The sequence below is a fragment of the Chlamydotis macqueenii genome, chromosome 20 (assembly GCF_036417535.1).
Source record: "Chlamydotis macqueenii isolate bChlMac1 chromosome 20, bChlMac1.mat, whole genome shotgun sequence".
Lineage (NCBI taxonomy): Eukaryota > Metazoa > Chordata > Aves > Otidiformes > Otididae > Chlamydotis > Chlamydotis macqueenii.
In genome coordinates, this window is record NC_141575.1 from 5636040 (window position 1) to 5654481 (window position 18442).

An 18442-nucleotide genomic window follows, 5' to 3' on the forward strand; every position below is an offset into this window, starting at 1 on the left:
AAACTTTACAAGCAGATCCAAGGCTTAATTCAACAATTCACCTTTAACTTTTCAATATTAAAACTGTTCTACAATTCAGATCTGTAATTGAATAGCTAATAATGAAGAGCTATTAATATAGGCCAGTGACATCCCTTCTCTGCTCTCCAACAGTTTCTTGCACCCTGATCAATTGCCATGCCAGGATCTCCTAAGAGTCATCAACATTTCTGCCACTGCACAAATGAGAAGGGGTACAAATAGACCTGAGGTGGGAGTTTCTCAGGCATTTTGTACTAGTAGCTTATAAAGAAGAAAGACAAAGAAACAGTGGATAGCTCAGAGGTGCAACAAATACAGATCCGCGTCACATTCTGTTTGACGATCTTCTCCTTTGAGAGCAGTAAATTCCTGTGCAAGCCACATTCAACTTCTCAGAGGTCCCTTGGGCAATTAGCCATCCTTTTACCTGGGGACTGGTTAGCCATCTGCCTCCGCAGAGCTGCTGCAGCAGCTGCTTGTGGTGCTGGAACAGTGACAGTGGGAGCAGGGGCTCCGTGTTTCACAGTCTTCGTTGCAAGCATCGTACTGTCTGCCCCTTGTGGTATGATTCTGTTTGAAGACGTAGGCACTAAAAAAAAAAGCAAACAAACAAAAATATTACAGTTCACTGTATCGCTACAAATCAGGGCAATTTGAAAGCCTTTCCTGAACTACAGTTCCTCTTAAGTACACAGCTTCCTTCTGACAAGACTGACACACAGGCCTTTTAAACAATCAACACAATCTGTCCCTGGCAGTTTCTGTATATCCCAACGAATTTAGCAAGTAGGTCTCAATAGCTGTCACTTCAATGCATTAGATGACTTTCAGTCTGCTGTTACAGACACTGCTGCTGACACCTTATTTTTCTCTCTGGCTACAGAGATTAAAAAAAAAAAGCTCTCTTGCACAAAGAAAACTCAGTGTACGCAAATATAGTTCTTGCTGTGATTCACTGGGCTCAGAATTCCTAACCTTGGCCACACTAATCAAATACAGTAGTACTTCAGTTTCCTGATATTTGGGCATTATTTTAAGAAATAATGGCAACTTAAGGCAAATTACTAAAAAAATTACTAAAGGCAACACAACGCTACATATGGTCAGTACTATCTGAAAGAAACAAGCTACCAGGAAAACACAGTCAGCGAGTCAAGAAATTTTACTGCCTTTAGCTTAAGTTCAAGAGGTTTCAATGCCACTCTGTTAACTGCTTCTGGAAACCCTGCAATGTAAATCTGCATGCTGTAACCTCATTTCTCCAGGACCTGAAGCACTGGCAATGGAGAACAGGAGAGACATTGCAAAAACAACTCATGTCAAGTACCCAGAGAGAGGTGCTGTTTCCCAAAGGACAGAGACTGAGCCATCAAACCAGGCTGGATAGAGGGAGTACGGACGACGGGAGCATGACGAGGGACTTGGACTGGAGCAGCCTCTTCTTCCTGGTCCACTGCCTGTGAATCCTCATTCTCCAGTGACTGGGAAACTGAGGATGTTGAACTGACTTCATCCAAGTCTTCATAATATCTTGTGGACAAGAAGGCAGATCGGGACAAACTTGCTGCAGTATCAGAAACAAAAACACACGTGTGTATTAAGTTGAGGGAACCATCCAGCCTAACAGCTAAGACAGACACACCCTATTTTAGGATTCTCTTCTACTGGCTTGTTTTAATCCTGCATTGATAAGATCTGGCTTCTGAACTGCCAGGAAAGGCAACCTTCAACAAGATGGTAACTGAAGGAAATTCTTACTGAGAGGAGATGGGGGAACAGGAAATAAGAAGTAGGGGCGGAGGAGTGAGAAGCCAAAAGCTTCAGGACTGATTCCCAAAGCAGGCAAGCCACCCTCCTAGAAAGCACTTCAGAATTCTATGGTAACTAAAGGTTTACCTGGAGCTGTAGACCTAACTGGTGGAGTTTTCCTCTTTGCCAGAAAATTTCTCAACTGTGCCTGTTTCACAGGGGATAATTTAGCTGAAAAACCAAAAACAGTTATTAGTCTATAATCAAGCTGCAAGTCAAAAAAAGTAATTCAGAATTATGGTGTGAATGCCATGAAGAAAGAAAAAAAATTACCAGGTACTTTAGGCACAGGTTTGGTATGTGATTCCAAGGTAGTTTTCATCAAGGCATTGCGCAGGCTTTCAAGGTCGCTATCAAAACTAGGACAAGGCAAAGCAGTGAAAAACCATGATCAGCAGAAAGAAACCAACCAAACCAGGAACAAATGGAGGCCAAAGGAGCCACTAGAAACATTGGCTAATCTGGAAAAACAATTGGCTCCTTTAGATACTGTGCTATTTAAACACATGCACCTTCTAATTATTTTGGAAACTCTAAGAGCTGTTCATTTCTTCCCCTGAATTCAGACAAAACCAGCAGTACCTCTGCCTGGAAGCTCTATTATCCTGTTTGTTACAAAAAAAAAAAAAATCATAAAACTTTTAGGGGATATTTCTCATAAGCAAATAGTGTGACACAGAATGTAACCAATGAGCTTCTGTATTACCTGGGCACAGTTCAGTATAATTTTTTTAGGACTTCCTGTCCTCCCACACCACATCCACAAAACATCATTCTTTGGAGGATGCGCCCTTGCGCATTGCTTGGGGCAAGAGAGGAGGAGTGTCAACACCACTCAGGAACTTGTGTTTCACATACCTTTGAGCACTGCTAAGAGAAGATGTATCACTGGGAACACTCCACTGGGATGTCTGATTATACAGTCGGAGCTGCTGCAGGCTGTTCACGAGCTGGTTTAGTCTCTTCCTCTGCTGATTGATTATTTCTCGGTTATTAGCCAGGGTGTTAAACAAAGTCTCTCGCTCAGGAACTGTCAGACGCCTTAAGACACCAGATCGAGAGCCAAGCATAAGGACCATTCAATACATCTGGCCACAAGCAGGCACATATACACAAAGGAGTTTAGTGGTTCTAGCTACTCCATGAGGCCAAACATGGTTTGGTTTGAACACCAAAGCAGTTCAATTAATCTCAAATGCATATTTCTCCTTTGGATACGCTCCAAGTTTATTCATTTAGCTCATTTACTTCAAGATGTTTTATTTATTAGTAAGGTTTCATTAGCTACCACCAATGGATGCATCTGGTTTCTACAAAGCTTATTGTACATCTTTTTTCTCTAAGCACTACTTACACCGTACACAGAGATGCAGCAAGCTTGTAATACGTATCAAGCCAAACAGTCTGAACTGATAGCTCCCATTATGTGTTTTAGTCAAGCTTTATTCCTAAATCCCCTTGAAAAAGATTATACTGCTAAATGGAAAAAGGCTTTTGTCTGTTGATTAGAGACTAAAGCTCAATTAACTGACATGTTCCTTACAGTTATCTGTATTCCAGTTTCAGTTACTTACTTCTGCTTTCTCTTCTGTTCCAGGTGCCGATCCCACTCCAAATCCAAAACGTCATTCACATCCTGAACAGCAAACTTCACATACTGGTGCAAGCGTCGAATTTCCTATCATGTAAAATAAAGTCAGCTTTTAATTCACTTCAGAAATCTCAGTTTCAGTTGAAGAAGCTGAAGACTCTCATTCAGTCCAAGCCGTGCAGCACTTTCCCATATTTCTGCCTGGAAAGTTTTATTAGCACAACAGAACCTAACATAGTGAAAATCTACTTATCAAACAACGGGGTACCCACAGGGCTTGGCTTGGACATTTTATCCCAGCTCTCAACTAGAAATAATACTTTCCATAATGTCTGCAAAACATTGCCAGGTCTTTACAGAAAGTGTTTTACAAACATCAGGCAAACAAGCCCTGTTTCAAACTTCATTTACAGAAGATGACTCATTTGCTCCCATTTTACAATGTTGAAACTTCTAACAATTAAAGGTGATCAAAGCTTTGCAGGCTATTCCCATAGCTCTAGGATTCACAGACTATGATTCATGAAAGCATTCACAAATGCTCACAACTCTGATATTAAGGCAAGGAATTAACTTGATTTTTATAGGTACGAAAGAGAAGAAAAAAAAAAAAAAAAACAAAACCACTAAGTGACTTATCCACGACCACAGTTGCACAACTAAGCCAGAGACCTCTGGCTTCAAGCCCTGCTCCCTAAACAAAACCAGTGTTCAGTCTCATTAATGTCATCCCTCCAGCCTGTCACGGCACGAATATGTCTTGAACTCCAATCTTGTACAATGGAAATGGAAACTGCAGTTGGTTTCAGCTCATCTCAACAGAACATTCACCTAAATACACTGATGAAGCAGCCAAGCAACACAGCTTGGGAAAAATTCCATTGCAACTATTTTCAAGATACAGCATGAAATTCTAATGTGACCTAGCCAACCTGAAACCAAATCCAGTCCTGCTGTGGGCTTAGTGTTACACACAACCAAGCACAGGTTTCCTCTCTCCAGCAGCTATGTGCATTATATAGCAGCAACACTTTGGACAGCAAATCAATACGGCTGGACATCAGAAAAGCCTCAGGATCTTTAAAACTTCATTGAAAACTAATGCACAAAGTTGACTAAGTGAGCTTTTCTCACCCAGGAGAATGGGGATGATGAAGAATGAACAAAATTTCAGAGTCAAACTAGAGCTGTCTCATTAGCCTTCAGAGAGTTGACCTGAAAGCTCTCTCCTTACATTCCAATCCATATCTTCTCTCCCACTCGGTTATTCTTTCCTCATGATCTTCTCTAGATCAGGGAAACAAGCATTTCAAGATTGTCATCTCTCTGAAGTTACAAGCATAAGCTTGCAATGTCACAGAGACATACTGGACATCAAAGCAGGCATGCAATTAAGACACTGAATCAATATACAGAATCTAGGTGAAGATTAGAGATGAGATCTAAAAGAAATTACTTCACGTGAGCTGATTTCTAGTAACTGTCTGTGTGCACGCTCTTGATACCTACTGTAACAAAGATGATATTCAATTATGTCTTCAGCCTGCCAGTCAAACTTCTTAGGGGAACTCATCAGCTTATAAGAGACCAAGTATCATTTATAGGGCACATTAACTCTATTTTGCTTAGGGTTAAATAGCCCTCTCATCACCAGAGCTCTAACAAAAAAAAAAAAAAACAAAAAAAAAAAAAAAAAAAGAGTGCTTCACCTCCAGTTTATTTCATGTCTTTGAAAGCCTCTTTATGTACTGCTGGTTATTTTCCTTTGTGCCCCAGCTTTCAGAATATCATTTAGCTTTATGCTCCACCACCCATGAAATTAACCACACAATTCTGTAAGTCATAATAAATCATCAAATTGTTCCGTAAGGCACTTGTGAAGATAAAAATAATTCCAAGAACTCTTCTACAAAGTGTTGGGGGAAAAAAAAAAATTATTTTAATTGAAATCCCTGAGCAAACACTACAGGCTGAGAAGGAACAGGATGTCAAGAGTTGCATTCTAAGCTTAGAATAGACTTGGATCTCAGGTGAACGACTTCCCTTCAGCAGGAGTTTTGAATCATCACTGCAAACGGCAGCAATTCAGAGGAGCTTTAGGAGAGGATTTTCAGCACGTCTTGCAAACTCATGGAAAACAAAACTCATCACTTTTACTAGACTATGTTGAAATAGCAAATACCTACGGAAGAACAAAACCGCTGGGCATTTGCACACGCAAGTCTCAGTTTTATTTTATTTAAAGCTCTAGATTAGAAATTAGCTGACATGCTTTGTACCTGAAGCTGTGCTTCACTCTTGGGATCCAAAGGTTTCTTATAGAGTAGGTGTAAATAGCCTGAGCTACGATTCCGTTCATTCTGTTCTCTAGCCTCTTCTACCCCTGCAAATCCCTCCAGCAGGGTTGTCTTCAGAATGCTAATATCTCCATGAAGTGACTGCAAATAGAAACAGAGCAGATGGGACAAGGTACAAAGTAACATTTTCTCATTGCCATCTCTAGAACAAGGGCTTCTGCAAGTTATGAAAGCACAAACGCAAGTGTCACACATGTTAAAGCAGCATAGTCAGATGTTTGATCTACATCAGCTCAGCATTAGCAGGTTAAGTAGGAACATCAGGTGAGGAACAGTCATTGCTGAGGAGTTAAACAGTTTGAAGATACTCTGCTCACCTCTGTTGTCTCTTTAATTTCCAAGAGGAAGGTGTGAAGATCATCTGACTCAGTTCGCAACATCTTCATTTCCTCTGGAGTACCCACTTGGAAACAGACTTTGGAAGTCCGGGCCTTCAGCTCCTCCATCTCCTTTTGAAAATGTGCAATCTACAAAGCCAAGCAGAAGAAAGCGCAGCCACTGAAACACAGCAGGGTCTGGAACAAACACCGCAGCTCTTGGATAATGTTTCTACTACACCATAAACAGCTGTTACTTTACAGCCAAAGCAGGAAATTCTTCTTGAACACTAACAGGAAAGAATATTCATTTTTTCCGGCACAGCGACTGAAATTAAAGATGACTGAACAGGACACACAAAGAGCAATTACAAACCAGGCTGATTATCTTAGGAATCAGAATGGAAATTTTTCTATCACAACATAGATGAACTGAAAATAAGCATCCGTGTACCTATACATTGGCCTTACAGCTTCTAAAATGAAGAAAACTGCTTGAAAAAAAAATCTCACCTCCTCTCTGATTCCTGCTATGACAGGGTCTGAATCCTTCCACTGGTGGCTCTGTTTCTCTACAGCTGTGCTGGGAAGTGCCAATTTGCCCTGGAAAAAAAAAACCAGAACAAACCCAAAACCAGTATTAGGGATATATCTTTAGCAACAGGGAGCTTAGAATATCAAAAAAGGCCTGCTGTTAGAAACTCCATTCAGACACCAGTCAGCAGGGAGACAGCTGTCATAGGCATAAATACTAGCTCCACAGCAAACCAAGACTGGTATGTGCACGTTTGAAGTAGGACTGTGGACCTCCTGCAGATATGTGGCTAAAGGTTTAGGAAAGCAAAGGAAATCTTTGTGTGCTGCTCTGTACTACTGCTTTGATTTTAATATCCAACAAACTTGGTGTCTCACAGTCAAGGCATCTCCCGACTGCTTATTAGCTAGGAAAGCTGTGAACCCTCATTTCCATAACAGGAAGAGTTGTTTCTACAACTCTGATCATGAAAACATACATCAAACATAGCTCTCCAAAGACATGCACAGAACACAGTTTTAGTCCCACAGATTTGCTACTATTTTCATGTCAAAAGCTACGTAATACTTAGACCTAAGAATAGTCATTCAGTCCAATGAATTCATGGGCCATGTAAAATATTCACCCTCTAAAAAAATCCATTCAAGTTCCCGTTACCTGGGTAGAGCTTTGCTTTGCAGAAGGGGTGATTTTGGCTGTCTTCTGTAGTAAAGAAGGTGAAGACATATTTTGAGTAGGACGTGCCACTGGAATTTAAAAAGAGGAACAATGATTTACTGGACTTACACAAAGCTTGAAAAAACAGGTTGTGATCAGGCACAACCATAATCATCACTGTCAAATCCAAAAGCAACAGTGGTATGGGCCCCAGTGCAAAAACACACCTTCCTTGGTGCTGTTTCACTCCCACCCAATCTCTCTAATAACACCAACAACTGTCATTCTCCAATATCTGGTTGTATCACTCCTGAAGGATCTCAAAACCCGCAATAACACAACAATTTGAGAGATGGAATATGATTCTGCCAACAAATGAATGCTATCTAATTTAAACTCGCTTGTGACCATTTTGAACTCTAGCAACTCCAGATGTAGGTAGGATAAGGCACTGATTTGTGTTACTGCCCAGAAATATTCATAATCAGAGCTGCACTATAGAGCACTGGAAATGCCAGACTTCTGGATGAACTTAAGAAATTGGAATTTATTCATTTCACATACGGCTCTCTGGGGAACAAAAGTGCACAAATGGAAAAACTTCTCAGCTTCAGTACTAAGTCCATCACATCATTATGATGTGCAAATCAGGAGGTCTGCTGCATCAGTAAAAGCAGCAGGAAAAACAAGAGAAAGCAGCCAAATGAAGGTTGCTATGTCCTAAAACTTTGAGAACGTTGTTTGTAACACACTATTCCCAACAATAAGCATCAGACTCCTACCTGAGGTGGGCACAGGGGTGGAAGCCTTCAGTGGTGTGGAAGGAGAGGCTGCGACGGGTGTGGACTGGCTCAGAGGACCTCCAGAAGCAGTTTTGGAAGTGGTTGAGAATGAAAACATTGTGGAAGTGCATTGACCGCTGCTGGTAGTGGGAGAAGAGGCATCTACAGCAGAGAACCTGCAAGGGAATGCAGAACATTTTTTCAGCGCTGAACTGGTCCTGGCTGTTTCCCTCCATCCAAAATGAAGCACTAAGTTCTAATTATTTAGGGTTGATCTGGGATCAGGAACAATTCAAGCTCCAGATAGAAAATTACAAGTGTAGCTTCTGGAGATAGGGGGAAGGAGCCATTCAGGATAATTTCTGAATATGCAGAATGACAAAGACTGCTACCATAGACCAAACCAGTGAGCAAAAGCCAAATACCAGCAAAAAGTACTACCCTGCTTCAAAATGCACCCCAGTATTTTTTACCAAAGCACCAACTACAGTAAATCTGAGCTGCCCTTCAGTGTTATCCTTGCAGCAAGGCTCAAACAGAAATTCTGCATGAAAATATTAATTTCCATTCATCTGCAAACTCAGCTCCTCAAGGCAGCCAATTTAAATATTCAGCCAATTCAAAATTTGCTTTATACACAATATAAAACTAAAAAGCCATAAGAGCTACCATCAGATCCTGCCATAATAAAGATTCTTCTAATTAAAAAATAATCATTTGAACCATCAGAAATTTCTCATGAGGCATTTACATGAAAATTGCTCTCCACAGAAAGCAGCTCCAATCAACATCGTTCTATGTTCTAAACCATTTTTTCTAAAAAAAGCGAGCAAGTCTCAGGAGTTGGAGGGAAAAGTAGGTATACACAGTCTGACAACATTCATCACTCAAATCCATTTTGCACAGTTTCTAATCAATACTAGTTTTCTTTCAGTTGGCATGAACAAGCTTTGAAGATTTCAGATTCTGCGTTCAGTGACTAAGCATCAATTTAAGAACAAAACCCAAAAGGTCTGGCAGCTTCTGCACTGAACACCGAGTGGAAAAGAAATCCATCAGCTAAGGATACATCTGTCCCTCAGCTCTGCGAGTTACTCTTTAGGTTAGGGGTAAGGAACCTTCAACAAACAGTCAAAGAAATTTGTGCTATCACCACCACCTTAAACCACTCCCAGACATAAAGGACTTCAAATCCCAGTGTTCCCCAAGAGTCTTTAACCATGATTTGCATCAAAATAAGGCATGGAATTACCATTTGATGCCTATGAAGCAAAGACATGAGAAAAAACTAGGTCTCTGTCAAATTGGAAAATCATCAGTCTAATTTTTGGCATCATCCCTTGACTAATATTTTGCCCATGAACAAAACCTCTAGCATGGGAAGCACTGAGGGTTTTCACAGCCAAGACGGCTACGTCTTCAATAGAGAGAGGCTTCCTCAGCACTTTCTTGGGAGCACGGGGAACACCTGTCAGGGCAGCAAGACAGAAACCATACACTGTCCACACCTGGAGCAATTTAACAAGTATTCAGCCACTGCAAGAACTACTGTATCTATTTACTTCTCATTGAGGTTCACTTTGACTGAAGAAGCTGAAGGGGCAAGAGATGACTTCAGTGCAACAGGTGCTGTGGAGAGCGCTGGTGCAGGTGAGCTGTCTGCAGCTGGCTTAAAGTTCATGGATCCAAACGAAAAGGAGGTGGCAGTAGTTGTAGTGGTGCCTACGGAAGGAGCAGGAGTCATGGATGTCTTAGGAGAAGCAGGGGAGAAAGAGAATGTTGCTGCTCCGGTCAGACTGGGAGCCAGGGCTGGCTTGGAGGCATCGGCGCCAAAGGGGTAAGGTGGAGGATCACTGCCCGTAGCGCCAGGCGTCTTCACAGATGAAGGCATAAAGGAAAAAGCAGCTGCTCCACTCCCTGCAGGAGGCTGACTTGAGGCAGGCACAGTAGGAGGAACACTTGGTACCGTGTCAGGCTTTAAAGAAGTTGGAGGAGTGGTTGGAGTTGTGGCACTACTTCCTGCAGAAAGACAAACGGAGAAGGAATAGACTCATTTGTCTGCATTGACTAATGGCAGAAGGCATTGCAAGGCCAAATGCTATTTAATAGGGACAGCTCATCACCAGCTCACTCACTGGACACACAGAGAGATGACAGAGCTGGGCTTCCAGTCCCCAAACCCAGTAAGTGATACAGAAACCGCACAAAGTCCAAGCCACGATCAATATTACAGCCTGTCTAGATTAACGTTGTCTGGAATTTCCTCTGAAAGGCTTCACCTTTCTCATTGATCTTGATGGGGTTCCTGCCATCTCAGATAAAACAGGCTGTCAGCACACAAGTCAGCCAGTGCTGCAGAGAGGCAAGCTGCCAAAGAAAAGCATTCTGTTTGGGGAAGAAGCAGCAAATTTGGGCCTAGAGAAGAAAACGCTGGGTTTGCAATTATTACTGCATGCATGCAGACAAGCAAAACCATCAGCTTACCTGCCCACCCCAGCACAGGAAACTGCCTACCTCACATTGCATTTGGCAACACATACATAACCCAGATAAAACTACTCCTCTTCACCTGCTAACACAATTTTCACAGTGCTGCAGAAAGTTACTGTTTAAACAAGCTTTTGCTGCAGCCAAACACCTTAGTTCATATCATGGCCCCCTGTGGCAAAAATATATGAAGGAAAACCATCATCTCTCTGCAGCATGCAGACCGTGCTCCGGGTCTACGCAGTGCTTGATCCTTGTCCTCAAGCAGAGCCTGCAGTCACTGCTGCAGTTTCAGTCATACACCCTAAAGCTGGGCAAAGGTTCTCCCAGAATAGCTTTGGACCTGTTCCCCAAAGGTTGATTGCACAGTAGAGTCTAAGTGCATCGTCTGCAAAGTGCCCGAGATCCTGTATAGTGAACAGGACTAGAAAATTTCACACTGATGTGCAAAAGACAAAACAGTCCTAGGAGCACAACACACCCAAGAACTGTTCTCCATTATAATTATAAAGAAAAAAAAAAAAAAAAAATATATATATATATTTCTGTGACCACATACATGTCTGACTACCAAACTTAGGGATGAATATGACAAAGATTCACAAATGCAAGTGTTTCCCTAACCTGCTGGAGCACTTACCTGCTGATTTTGGAACTCTCTCTCCTACTAACTGCAACGGCTCCGGGGTCACAATAAGCGATCTGACCCCCGGGTTTTGATTAATCATGTAGAACGGGCAGAGCACACCATCCGTAGAGAGCAGCATCAGAACTGGAGCTGGAGCAAGGGTCTTCTCATCATCTGCCAGAGATCACACATGTAAGTTCTGCAGCAAATGTTTCCTGTTCTATTCCTGCTGGCATTAGCACTTTCATGCAACTTGCTTAGCACAGTATTTCTTACATTTCTCCCTTCTTGCTTTCACTTGCATCTTTGTTCCTTTGCTTTTCCACAAATACCCAATTCTCTTCTTTTTTCATCTTTATTCCCTCCTATTCCTGACTTAATGTTTCATAAATTCATAGATGAAAGAGTTACTTTGGCAATCAAATGCCATCTCCTGAATGACAAAGCCCAACTTTCAACCGTGAATTCCTGTGCTAAGCTTTTTTCCTTTTTTTTTTTTCACCTATATGCTGTTCCTCCTTCAATTGTCTATGTCTTTCAGCAATCCCCACATTCCATGGGGTCCTGTCATACCATTAATATTCACATACCTAAAGTACGAAAGAGAATCACTAGATAGGAAGCTTTTTAACTTTAAAGAAAGCCAACATCAAACAAATATCCTGATGATTTGAACCTGATATCAAATACTTGCATTTTGTGCAGCTGCGGCTTTGAGCCTAGACTCTGCTTCAGTTCAAATATTCTCAGCACAGTTAAAGGCCCCAAATAACTACCTATATTTCAAAAAGATTTTCTATAACGGTTTAACTATGCTTAACTAAGGAAAAAACCTCAACAAATCTGCTATAATCACGGTGCTTTGCTTGTCAGGCAGTGCAGTGGATGGCCATGTTTCTCTGCCTATTGGTTCTTCAGGAAAAGCATGTTGGGGAAGCGCCATTTCCACATAGGAACAAGCTCCAGGACAAAAGTGGTTTCTTTGCCATCCAAACTTGCTGTGAATTGCCAAGCAGAATAACGTACAGCCAAAACTGAGCTGACTGCACTCTGTGAGAACACAGAGAATGTGTTAGCAAAAAGCTTCTCCAAAACCTCTTTCTAAACCTTTCTCCAACCTTTCTTTCTAAAACCTCCAAGGCAGCACAACATGGGCTTAAAAAAAGCTGTATAGACAGATTCCTTAATCCAGTAACTGTATAGTTTAACAGAGAAAATGCTTCAAATTCAATTTTGCATTGAAGTACAAAGTTTGACCTCAATTCCCTACTGTAGGTTTTCATTCAGGTAAAGTTCTCAGTTAATCGGCACCCTCCTGTGCTCTTTAGGAACTCTTGACTACCTTCCACTCTGCCTGAAGGCATCTCTATTTCAGTCTGTCTCTGAGTTTCAAGGGAGAGTTTTCAAAATTCACTAAGGTACAACACAATAGCCCAGATGTATAGCTCTTCAGCTTCAGTCTCTGACAAGGTGCTTTGAAGAGCCTTCAGGCAGCACGAAAGGCACAGCAATAAAGCGAGTGGCTAGATATAGAGCACAGCAGGGTTCAGTCAGTACAGGCCCTGTGCTTTAATGCAGAATTAAAACCTATGCATTCACCTCAATGATCTCTGCTTTTTCTGGCTTTGAAACTAACCTATGTCTCTGTTAGATCAGTGCAAATGTACTTCATACAAAACAGTTCTGCAAAACGCCATAAGCTGTAAGAATAAAGAAAACCTCGTAGGCAGTCTGAAATCCCTGGTGTTAGAATACGGCTCCTTTAAACTCACTATTATCCTGGCTCTGTGAAACACAGACGTAACCCAGGCGCTTTGTGCGCCATGTCTGTTAGTGTAGTACCTCCGGCTGCTGAAGGCTTTGAGGAAGAACTGTATTTAACGCTTTGCCACTTGAATCCTTACACAGAAGTAAGGCCACACGTGCTGTGGGCTTCGTGTAAAAAGGCAGGATGCGTGTTGGTCTCCCTTTCAGAACAGCCTCCCAGAACCCTGAGCACCAGGCTGCCCCTCAAAATGATCTCATATACTGCTATTGTTGGACTATTTCACAAGAAAGACTAACAAGACTTACTGATCACGATAGGCATGTTACTGGTGTAGTCTACAGCAACGCCAACAGGCAGGCTGTCATCGCTCTTATCTGTCACGGGAAGTTCTGCTCTGCTGGAGTCCTCCAAAACCCACGATTCCCAGTTCTACAAAAAGATTATTATTTTGATTACGGCTTCCTGTGATCAGCCTTCTTCAGAACTCTAGCCTACTACAGTTGAAAGACTGCAAAAAAGCTAGAGAGTATCTACTTAAATTTGTCAGATTAACAAATGCCAGAAGAGACTTGTGTGTGACTTCTCACACGATTGCATGCTGGAGTTAAGGTCAGACAATTTTAATGTTTAACTTCAATTGATGATCTCACATGAACCATTTTATCATAGTGAGCTTAACCAAATTTTGAGACTGCCAAGTGAATAATGAAAAACAGACTTCTGGTACTTGGTTCACAACATACTGTGTTTCTGTTTATCCTTTCTCTTTTGTGTCATTCAGATCTCTTGTTCATCTAAGAATTACGTTTATCTTAGGATTCTCTACAACTCAGATGTAAAAAGAAAAGGTTTTTGTCTGGTTTATGGGTGTTTTTTAAAAATATACCATCTCCTTGTATTCCAGCTCTTATATAGGTTATACTTGCTTAGATTTTCCAGAAAGACAAAGTACATACGCACAAGTGCAACAGGAATAAAAATATTACCTGATCCCCTTGCCTAGCAAGAATGCTGACTTCTGTGGAAGCTGCCGAAGCTGCCAGAACAAGATCCCTGTAAGCATGGCCACAAATAGGTTAAAATCAATGTGACAATTCATGGCAAGGTCCTCAGCTCCGCAATTCATTATCATCTATACAAATTGATAACTAGGAATACAGTTATAACAATATGAAACTGACTTTGCTCCCAAGATGAGGGTAATATGATTTGCTACATCACCGTAGAACTTTTTTTTTTTCCCCTTTAAAACTAGTCACCAGGGGCTAAAGCCCTTTGCCAACCACTGAATTGACAGGTACTATAACATCAGCCACAATGATGGTCCGAGTCAGGTTGTTGAAAAGTTAGGAGTAGCTCCTTCACACAGACACACAATTAAGTGAGACAGAAGCCATGCTTTACTCAACCTATGACTTAAAATCTCAAAGGAAATTGTTGTGACAGATTTTAAACAATAATACGTAATCTCACCAGACAAATGAGTATGTTGGCATGGAGATAAAGCATGCCGGAGAAATTAGCTGTACTTCCACAAAGCCTTTTCAAAATAACAGTTTCATTTGTCTCATATTCAGGTACTACATAGTCTACAAAAGGGAGGAACACAATACACAGAGAAGCGCTGACCACTCAGACACACGTAACAAGGGAAAGACCTTGCCATGATTCCTGCCACTCACCATTCCTCAACATAATTGAGGAAGTAATGATGCTGCCTCTCTGTGCAGCTCCCATAGCAAGGCTCCATGAAATTCACAAACTTCTCTGGTCGCTTCTCTTCCTTTTTCTGTAAGACCAATATTGATAATTCACCTTACAGTGCAGAATCAACTAATCTTCCATAAATATGACCGCATCAGGGTATACCAATAATTGCCACGTACTTCAAAAGAGAACGGGTATCATGAGATCACTTGAAGAACAAAGTACTAAGCAAAGAAACCAAAACCCTCCTCCAAAAGATAAAGGAACAGTAAAGAGGTTACCAGGGAATTTAGATCTCAACTCTCCCAGCAACATATAAACCGATGCTAAATAAGAGCATATCATCAGGTCTAAAAATCTCCCTAACCTAAACAAAAAAAAATACACAGACACACACACAAATATCAGGACTCTACATTAGGTAAGGTTTTCTTCCCAAGTGTTTACTTCAGAGACCAGAAGTCTTCATGTCATAATTTGATCTCAGCAGAGAACAGGTTACTGATTGGTTTTCAAGTGGATACTACTTCCTCCTCTCAATCCTCCCTAACCCTCAAAAAATGATTTACAGTAGTATCAAACTTGAATTCTACATGATGCCAATGTGAATAACAAAAGCAACTTGCCATTGTAAGAAACAAGCAACAAACACCTCTGTCATTGTGACTAGCTGCCACTTACAGGCAATATGGCTACGACCACTTCTGGAGGCGTTTCCAGTGTCCCATCAGCCGCTGCATAGACGATAGTAAAGACATACGTGCCAATCCACAGAACATCCAAAACTGAAAGAGAAGGAAACAAATACCTGAGCCAGAAACACTTCAGACTGACACTTCTTTCTATGCTGACTTTAACTGTGCACAGCACACAAAAGTAAATGACAAACAAATAAGGAATCACTAACTTTTAAACTACCAAGATAAAAAATTTCAATGAACTGTTTGCAGAACTTCAATGTTATTAGCAGGAAAAACTATTTGATCCCAGAAATTTCAAACACAAACCAAAAGAACACATTTGATTTGCTTGATAAAGTCACAGGCAAGACAGGCCAGTGTTTCCAAACATGGATGGTGTTTTGGCATATCCAAATGAAGTGTTTCTGCTTTTCTATACTTACTGTTTTGACATCTTATTGAAGAATCAAAATGATGAGATGAAACGCACACAAAATAAGAGAACAGGATTTATAACCAGAAATCTTCATGATAAAGTGCGATAGACAGTACTATCACAAGTACTCTCAGCAAAAAATAGCTTTTAAAATGCGTATTTAAAACATTCTAGAAATAGACAAAGACTCTGTCTGACTGGTAATTTTTCTACACAACCCAGAGATAATGCATATAATTATTTTTTCCAAATATTATAAAAAAAATTTAAAAATTTTAAAAAGCACATTGTAATTACATAAGCAGTGCAGTATACAGCCCTATAACTAAAAACAACATAGGAGGAATGAGAAAAGATATTTTAAAAAAGAAAACAAGTGAAAAAGATGTACCTTTAACAGGATTGTCCGAGTCATAAAAGGGAGGACAAGGGATTACTTTCTTCTCCTGCAGATTCTGCAAAAAAAGGTACTCTTAAATATAAAGAAAAAGACACCAAACAAAGCCAACTGCAAGTTTTGCAGAAAGCCAAGAGAACTGGTTTAGAGCAACTCATCCACTCTTTAACACTCATCACATGCCACTCTGCAATCATGACTTTTCGGCAGCAGGTGCAAACCTTAAACTCAACGCAGCACTGGTTTAAAACACTTGTATGTGGTTGAGCAGCTTCACATGATTCACACCACGCGTCACCTGACCAAATTCTGCAGCTTGCAAGGAAAAGAAAGTATAGCATACTGCAAACCAGTGAGCAGACGTAAGGGCTTACTACCAACAATACTTACAGGCAGATATTGCACCACGGTGCCATTTTGCCTCCCTACAGCCAGTTGTTTTCCCTTTGGGCTCCAACACACTAAGCAAAAAGAGAATTCCATTAGCACTAAGGAACTGGAGAGTTACAAGGCCCTACAAAAGCAGGACCAATAAATTAAAACTGCATTTTTTTTCCCCCTGCCTAAAGACACAATTCTGAATTAAACAAACAGAGAGTCATCCAGTCAGAGAGAAAGCAACACTGCACACATCAAAACCCAACAGATGATGACTCTTATTTGCATGCTTCCCTCGAAACGACAGTCAAGCCTGAGACAGCACAAACCACAGGTGGACACATGTGACTAATTCAGAAGATGCAGCTTCTCCAATCAACTGGGAAAGAGCAGTTACATTGCAAAACATTTTCTGATCTCAAGGAATTTAAATCCTTCCTTTTTGTGAAGAGTTTTTTTTTTTTTTTTTTTTTTAAGAAAGCTCCTCCTGAGACAAACAGCCTGTCTTTTTACACCTTCTGCTCTTCAGCGTCCAACATTCTGTACACTATCCACTCACCAGAGGTAACAGCTACAGAAGAAGGCAGCGTGGCATACACTTTCACAGAGTCCGTGACCTGCAGGACGGAGATGCTGCCATCAGACAAGCAGATGGCCACCATGGCGGGACTAGCGGGGTTCCACTTCAGGTCGTTGACCATTGCTGCGCTTCCCGAGTCCTTGGCCAGCTTGTGATAAGCAAATGCACGTTTCTGCTGTTTCGCCTTTTAGGAAAGACAAATACATGAGACGGTCAAAGCTGAGCACAAAACCAAGTTCTCCCAAAGCCATAAACGAAAGTAGTTTTGATCTTCCTATAAATCAATGACTGATGAAAATATGAAGCAGCTTTTGAGTTCACCGAACAATTTCTTTACAAGACACCTCCCACAGAGAGACAGAAAATCCCACCCAAGCTATACCCCTCCTCCTGCCATATTCTGGAAAACCAAAACCAAACCCAAACCCACTTTGCATATGCTTTACCTGATTTAAGAATGTGCGGACATCAAAGAAGCCAATGAAGGAACCGATCTCACTGGACATCATACAGACGGACAGCGTGAGATTATCACAGCTTAGAGCCAGGTGCTGCACGGGAAACTTCACGGGAACCAAGGTGCTCTGAACATTCTCCACTTAAAACACAACAGGAAAGGAAGACGGAATTAAGGTGACAAATTTAAATAGCAAGAACTGCTCTTGTAAAGCAATTCCGTTACGAGTTTACGCAAACATCACTAATCCTATTAACAGCAGCTGTCAAAGCTAAGATGTAGAGAAACTGAACGAAAGCAAAGCCTTTCATCTCTATCAACACAGTCGCAAGCGCTGACAAATTCCTAAGAAAACTCAGCTTTTGTTCCTCAGTAACCTGGAGGAAAAATAAGTGGACAGATTTTTGGTTTTACTTATGCATGCACATTAATATCATGGGTTGTTACAAAGGACAACAAAAACTATTTTGCACTTAGGTGGTGGAACAGTGATGGCTTTCTCTATCGCAGCACAGTCATTTAATCTCAGCGTGCGAACACTGGCCCTCCACTCACACACATCCCTGATGTGCGCACAGGTCCACAGCTCAGACACTGGCTACCAAGAGAGCGCGTGGCTGCAAGGTAGATTCTCAGGAAGGAGAAGTCAGCCTCGCTGCATGGCAGTGAACACAGGTGACCAAACCTGAACGTCACAGGAGCTAGCACAGAGCATCCTGGTGACGTGTTCCCAATGATTGTACTTCACTTCAGACAGAGGAACAGCAAATATTGTGCCTGCCTTCTCACACAAGAAAACACGGTAATTTCAAATGCATGAAAGAGCATGACAAGGACTGTATCAGAAGACAATAT

At 41.3% G+C, this 18442-nt stretch overlaps 1 protein-coding gene across 1 annotated transcript in view; it reads right to left on the bottom strand.

The window, feature by feature from the left end:
* Nucleotides 1-18442, bottom strand: part of NUP214 (nucleoporin 214) — a 44925-nt gene that overhangs the window by 24537 nt on the left and 1946 nt on the right. The window contains exons 3-23 of the mRNA XM_086763654.1: nucleotides 17577-17728; nucleotides 17110-17314; nucleotides 16563-16633; nucleotides 16167-16230; nucleotides 15341-15444; nucleotides 14635-14741; nucleotides 13939-14005; nucleotides 13258-13381; nucleotides 11197-11358; nucleotides 9632-10088; nucleotides 8070-8245; nucleotides 7288-7376; nucleotides 6609-6698; nucleotides 6096-6245; nucleotides 5701-5859; nucleotides 3405-3508; nucleotides 2689-2871; nucleotides 2104-2189; nucleotides 1918-2001; nucleotides 1349-1585; nucleotides 449-610 (exon numbers count right to left, since the gene is read on the bottom strand). Of these exons, the coding sequence (XP_086619780.1) occupies nucleotides 449-610; nucleotides 1349-1585; nucleotides 1918-2001; nucleotides 2104-2189; nucleotides 2689-2871; nucleotides 3405-3508; nucleotides 5701-5859; nucleotides 6096-6245; nucleotides 6609-6698; nucleotides 7288-7376; nucleotides 8070-8245; nucleotides 9632-10088; nucleotides 11197-11358; nucleotides 13258-13381; nucleotides 13939-14005; nucleotides 14635-14741; nucleotides 15341-15444; nucleotides 16167-16230; nucleotides 16563-16633; nucleotides 17110-17314; nucleotides 17577-17728 (3033 nt within the window). The remainder of the gene's footprint in view (nucleotides 1-448; nucleotides 611-1348; nucleotides 1586-1917; nucleotides 2002-2103; nucleotides 2190-2688; nucleotides 2872-3404; nucleotides 3509-5700; nucleotides 5860-6095; nucleotides 6246-6608; nucleotides 6699-7287; nucleotides 7377-8069; nucleotides 8246-9631; nucleotides 10089-11196; nucleotides 11359-13257; nucleotides 13382-13938; nucleotides 14006-14634; nucleotides 14742-15340; nucleotides 15445-16166; nucleotides 16231-16562; nucleotides 16634-17109; nucleotides 17315-17576; nucleotides 17729-18442) is intronic.